Source organism: Teleopsis dalmanni, chromosome 2 (genome assembly GCF_002237135.1).
Source record: "Teleopsis dalmanni isolate 2A chromosome 2, ASM223713v2, whole genome shotgun sequence".
In the NCBI taxonomy this organism is placed as follows: domain Eukaryota; kingdom Metazoa; phylum Arthropoda; class Insecta; order Diptera; family Diopsidae; genus Teleopsis; species Teleopsis dalmanni.
The window spans coordinates 231,585,774-231,592,393 of NC_051847.1; the positions used below are offsets into that span (position 1 = coordinate 231,585,774).

The 6,620-nt window shown below is 26.0% G+C and overlaps 1 protein-coding gene across 1 annotated transcript in view; it reads left to right on the forward strand.

Moving 5' to 3' along the window:
* Positions 1 to 263: 263 nt before the first annotated feature.
* LOC119676934 (headcase protein-like) overlaps positions 264 to 6,620 on the forward strand; it is a 6,936-nt gene continuing 579 nt past the window's right edge. Inside the window, exons 1-2 of the mRNA XM_038088199.1 lie at positions 264 to 1,782; positions 5,288 to 5,384. Of these exons, the coding sequence (XP_037944127.1) occupies positions 524 to 1,782; positions 5,288 to 5,384 (1,356 nt within the window). The 5' untranslated portion in view covers positions 264 to 523. The remainder of the gene's footprint in view (positions 1,783 to 5,287; positions 5,385 to 6,620) is intronic.

Consider the following 6,620-nt stretch of genomic DNA (forward strand, 5'->3'; position numbering starts at 1 on the left):
TATTGTTGACAATTTATGGCTCTCTTTTCTTTTTGAAGAGAGTTATAAAAAAAACTGCTGAAAGCAAGGATGGTTGAAAATAATTTCGTCTCGTCTAGTTAGTATTGAGCTTGTGAAGTGCGAAGTTGTGTTGAGTGTTTGTTGGCGGAATTTAATAAAAGTGATGTTTAGAAAAGATCTCAAACAAAAACCGCATATCAACTAGTTTTATTTTTTAAAATTTTATATACATTGCAATAAAAATTTAAAAGTACAAAATCATAGAATTTCGGAATTAAAAATTTATTTGCAATAATTGTTGAAATTGTGTGGAAAAACAGTTTGCTGTAAAATCTATACAATATATGACGATAATCATGTAAAATGCACTATTTTTTTCATAACGTAATGAAAAAGTGTTAAGGATATGTTTTGCTAAGTGTTTTCAATATACATATGCATGTTTGTAAAACGTAAAGAGCTTCAATTTTAGCTAAAGACGATAAGTTTAAATAATAGACTTACGAAGTATAGTTAAAAAATCATGTCTCCTATGCAAACAACTTCTTCCTCGGTTAACACAAACAATAACTTTAACAATTCAAATGTTAATAACAAAGAACAATTTTTGCGTTGTTGCTATCCTAGCGGTGATTGCCTAAGACTTGACAGTTCAATTTCATTTGGTGATCCTATTGAATGCGTACGTGTAATATGCAATAATGAGAATTGCTTCGTTGGACAATATATGCATCGTGAATGCTTTGATGCGTGGGAGCAGTCAATTCTCGCTACTTTTAAATCCATCGGACGTGCTCGTTGCTGGTCTGACAGGCAACGTTCGCAAAACTTGTGGACAAAAAAAGGGTACGAATTAATAAACAAGTCGTGTGTTTGTAAATGTGGCAGAGGCCATATTCGAAAGGATTTAGACTGGCCATTGGCTAACGTAACCAAAAATATCGGAAACAGTCTCTTTACAAATGGTATTGCAAATAGTAATCGCTTGACAAATAGTGTGACAAACATTGAAAATTGCAATGATGACGATGAGAAAAAAAAAAAGAAAAAACGAAATCGTAGTCAAAAAGCAGTGATGGCTCTATCAACATTAAATACAAATGCATACCATACGAACGGTCAACAAGAACACAGTGGATCATATGATGACAGTAGCTGTGTTGCATCCGTAGTTGGTAACGGTAATGCTCAAAATACCAGTAATATTAATTCAAGTAATGTGATTACTAATTGTAACAGTAACAATTTAGTGACTAATCCAAAAGTTGGAGTTATTGGGTCTGGGTTAAATCATAACAACAATAATCAACATCAAACATTTTCACATATTCATTCCCAGCAAAATATTTTAGCATCAATAAACAACATTATTAACAATAATAATTGCAATGGCAATATATTGGGAATAGATTTATGTACTAATTCTGAGAGTATTACTTCAACCGAAGAGTCAATATCGCCATCAACTTCTCAGTGCAGTGAAGATATTTCTGTTTTGCCAAAGTGTCAACAAGTACATGAGCAGTCACTTCAGCAAAATGTTTACTCAAAAACTGGTATAAATTATGCAGACTGTGCTATTAATTTCAACAATTCTAGTAGCGCTTCCTCTACACCCGTCTTGATTAAGCAGAAATCACAAGAACAATCTTTGCTTCAACTAAGTCCAGAAACGCACTCTCTACATGGTGCAGATTTAATGCAAACAAATATAGTTGATCAGCAGCAATTAGTACAACAGCAGAAAAATAAAGAAGTTGAGATATATTCAGAACGCGTTCGGTAAGTTTTTATCGTAAAAAAGTTTTCAAAACTAAACAGTTAAAAAAACAATTTCAATTTCTTAATATTCATTTAAAATAAAAATGAATATTAAGATAATCAGTTATATAAAAAATGCAATACGAAATTGCTTTTGAAGCATATTTATATAAGTTTTTTAATTTTTTATTTTTGTGTAATTATTATTTCCTTTTTTTATTGGTTTTAATTTAATCTTAAACTAATACGTAAAATTTTAAAGAATAATTAGATCAAATCAAATATAAATAACATTTATTAAAAGCATTGTTGTTTGGCAACAATTTTATTAGAAAAAAATTTTTTTTTGAATAGACGTTTTAAAATTTGCTCCTCTGTTAGTGAAGTTAAATTATTTGTTTGGAAAATATCTCCTTGTTACAATAAAACATAGATCAGTCCAAGTCAAATGTCAAAAATATTGCCTATAAATAATATAAGTAACGATATTACATTTATTGTATACTAGTTATATAAAATTTGTTAAAAACAAGTTGTCAAAAGATTCGAATTACAATAAGTAATCACCAAATGTATGTGTATGCATTGCATATCAACATCATTAAATAAGCACATTCTGCTTATTTACATTTTCTTTTACATAGTTAATTTTTTTTAAACAATTATAATTCTTCATCTGTTTTATGTAACAATGTGCATATTTTGTATTATTGCAATCCTTTAATATTTAGTATATATATATATAGGCAATACTTTACCTTGGCGTAAAGTAAACCTCTAGCAAGGAATGGTGTGTCGAGTTCACAAACCAAATTTTTTTTTAATGTAGCATATTTCTATATCTTGATAGTGTAGTTAGGTTGTATTATACAAGTTTAAGGATTCAAATAATTTGTTTCGATTTCTTTTGCAAAGCTATACACATATATTTAATATCACAATTTTAAGCTCGTGTTAGTAGAAACTTAATAATTCTGTTAATATTATTATTATGTGGATAAAATAGTCCCATATCTAAAAGGAATGCTATGTTATATGTATGTATGTATATAAATAATTTATGTTAGCGATATAATTTTTTCCTTTTCTTTGTTTGGTCTTAAGTTACAAAGTTTATAAAGTTTTCTGTAAAAATAATTCTATGTTTGTGTAATTATTCAGAGAATTTCTGCACTGAAAAGGCTTCATGGAGCAGATACTCTTGTACCTTTGTTTTAAACACTCTCATATAAACATACATATAATAATGCATAGACACATTTTCTTTTATGCAGTACCTGTAATGTTTAAAATTTCGTCAGATTTTATAAAACATCTTTAGAAATTGCCAATAAAAATTAACAAATTTATATTTGTTAAATAAAAGAAAATATATCTATGCATAATAAAGTAGGATATAAAATATTAATAATCAAAAATAAATATTTATTTATATAACTATTAAATTGTGTACCTTAATTTTTAATTTAAAACATTAAATAATTATTATGTGATAGTAATTGTATACTTTTCACCGCAGATTAAATTTTAGTGTCTAATAGTTAAAAAAGTTTATTATAATAAGTAGCCGGAAAAATAAGAATAAAGCAAGTATTATTTCAAATGACTTGTTTTTGTTAGAGCCAAAAACTTTAAATAATTCCATATACGCATTTGCAATATATACAAGTTTATAGTTTAAATTACATAAATATTACATATATATTGTATATATATATATGTATATATATAACATAAGGTACAAAAAAAAATGTACGGTACAAAATTTTGTTAAACATATGAAATAAATAAAGAACATATGAAATAAATAAAGATTCCTTAGAGCTATGAAATGGAAATGGCATATTACGTATAAAATACACATATGAACTGCAAATGATGTAAGCGATGAATATATATATATATAGATATGTATAAATACAAACGCATCTACCATAAGTGTATGTGGAGTACATATTGCTTATATATTAACAGTTCATAAGACGAAAAGAATACAGTGCCTTTGAAATTAAACGAAGTCATGATTAATAAAAAAAAACGAAAACAAAAGTGGTATTCTCTCTTACTCAATATTTGCTTTCAGTTTCACTTGATCTATTTTCTCCCTCTCTCTTTTGCTCTTTTGTGGAATCAAATCTTATATTGAGATATTAACGATCCAACATAGTAACGATTTTAAAGTTAAAATTCTAGAATTCTGTTATATAGTTGTCTATAATATTAAACTTATTTTGGCTTTTATTCTTTCAAAACTATACACAAAAAGTCGTTATGTGCTCTGTGATATCTCAAAATTGTTGTTAATTTTTGAATGCTTTGCTTGTTTCTTGGTATTTTTGTGATTGTTTTTTTCTTTTAATGTTTTTAGCATTTCGTTTTGTCAATTGTTTTGTGTGTGCTTTTATTATTCTTTCTGAAGAATTAGGTGTTGCCATACTGTAAATTTCTTCAAACCTAAACAATTGCGTATTTGCTACACAATGTTTACACTGGTAAGTTTTTGGCAAAATTTCTGCAAACACATTTTTTCACTTAAGCATGATATAGACGATGCTATATATCTGCACACCAAGTATGAAGTTCAAGTATGCGCTTTGCTATACACTTTGAAACAAGGTTTGCATACTTCATTTTGATTTATTTTCTACAGCGTTCAGAACAACAGCGGAGCAAATAAGAGTGCAAAATAGTAATCGAAACGGAAAGAATAGAGATGATGATAACAGCAACATTTTATTTATTTCAAATTATAAAGATTTCATATTTCTTAGAATTAAACATAATTTCTTTTTTTAATTCTTAAAACTAAAATTATTTTTAATTTAATTCTTTAAAATGTTGCATTTTAATATTTTTTATTCACAAAATAATTTTAAAATATAAAAACTTTCTTAAAAAATGTTTTTAGTACAAAATAATTTTTAAAATATATAAACTTCTTTAATAATTGTTTGTAGCACTTTTTTTCAAATTTGTTTCATTTAAAGAAAATAAATGTCTACAACTTTTTCAGTTATTTTACAATTTTTTTCCGCAATCTTTGCTCGTCCGACGCTCATCAAAATTCTTAAATTATGAGAAGTCTTCCGATTTCGATATACACAAGAAGACATGTGTGCAGACTTAACAAATAATTGAACAGTTTTAAATATTACCGCATACATGTCTCAGACCGAAATTTGGTATGAAAACTTGAATATAGATGGTGCGATTTGGTAGCACACATACCTTGTCTGTATCATGTAGTATCGTCTATATCCTGCTTAAAATATAGAAATTATTGTTCCCAAACGGAATTTGAAAACAATACGTATTTGTATTCTAACATAAAAATCCTATCAAAGTCTAGGCACTGTAGACGCCAAATTACAAGAATTCAAAAAAATAAATGTTACTGTAATTTTTTATAATTATAATTTTATGCATATTTTTTTCTTAATTGTCTAATGTTATATTATAGAATTTAAGTTATTTTTGATAAAAAAATAAATAACTGTTATAACTAATTTTTATTTGCTACCTTTAGTTCGACTTCTGGTTGTAATGGAATATTTTCTCGCCGATTGGATTTTTCATCCTTTAATTTATTACCAAAAACACGTCTTAACTCCTATCAAGTAAAGGTAAGTCCTAATATTATATATATTAGCCTTAAGTTCTAATAATATATGTAAAAATTACATTCATATGTATTTTTTGTTATTTTAATTTCATTAATTGTGTAACTCATCCGCATATATTCTTTTTAAAAATGTTTCACAAAATTTAATATTACCCCTTTACAATATATCTGAAAGACGATGTTTTTTTAAAGCTCTAATTAACAAAATCAAAAGTGCTATTTGCTTTTATAGCGTTACCCATATGTCTTACCACTTTTTTGAAATTCACGTTGGATTTATATTTAAGCTCTCAAAAAACGCATCGTTTTGCTCCCTTCTCATTATGTAAACAATTAATTTTCAAATCGTTTTATTTACGAATAATGAAATTACTATTTCCAATTTTATTGTCGAAGTATTAAGTCTAATTTCTTTTCATAAGTTAATTTGTGAAGTTTCTTATTTGATTTACGAGGTCGATATTTATTAATTGAAAATACCATCTGTGAACATTTTCTATTTATTTAGATAAAACTGATATTTTAATATATGTATATATTGTATAGAACTAATCCGTTCCAATTATGCTTTTTATCATTGATTTTTCTGGTTTGTAAAATATAAAAGTAATGCTCACATGTAATATATTTATTGTAAACAATTTTTTTAGTAACTAATATTCAAAAAATAAAAATATTTAATTCAAGTTATTAGAATATATGACAACTTATTAGTAGAGTTATATATAATTACTAGTAGAGTTATATATAATTACTCTACTAATAACTATATATATACAATGTATGACTAAATATATAAAATCTTGCTATATGTATATGTTGGAATATGTAAGTAAAATATTAGTATTTTATATTCATCAATCTTATTACTTCGCGTCTTATTACTTCGCAATCTACGGTTCAAAAACTTTATTAAATGCTCCGATATAACATTACGAAGTCCTCTTCTTTCTTATGTAAATGGGAAGTTCAAATACGGCCATAAAATTTCATTCGCATTGCAATATAAAAAAAATTTTTTAAATCAATATATGCAAGAATAAAATTAAATATTTTTTTAGAATCCAGTATTATTAAAAGGATTGATATTATCTGTCTTTAATTTGATTTAATTATCATATTACATATTTGTCACAGACTACCAACTAGGAATCAGTTATGAATAAAATATTTTAATGCATATATTATAAAAAGAATATATAGTTATTTCATACACTGCACTTAGTATACCTAACAA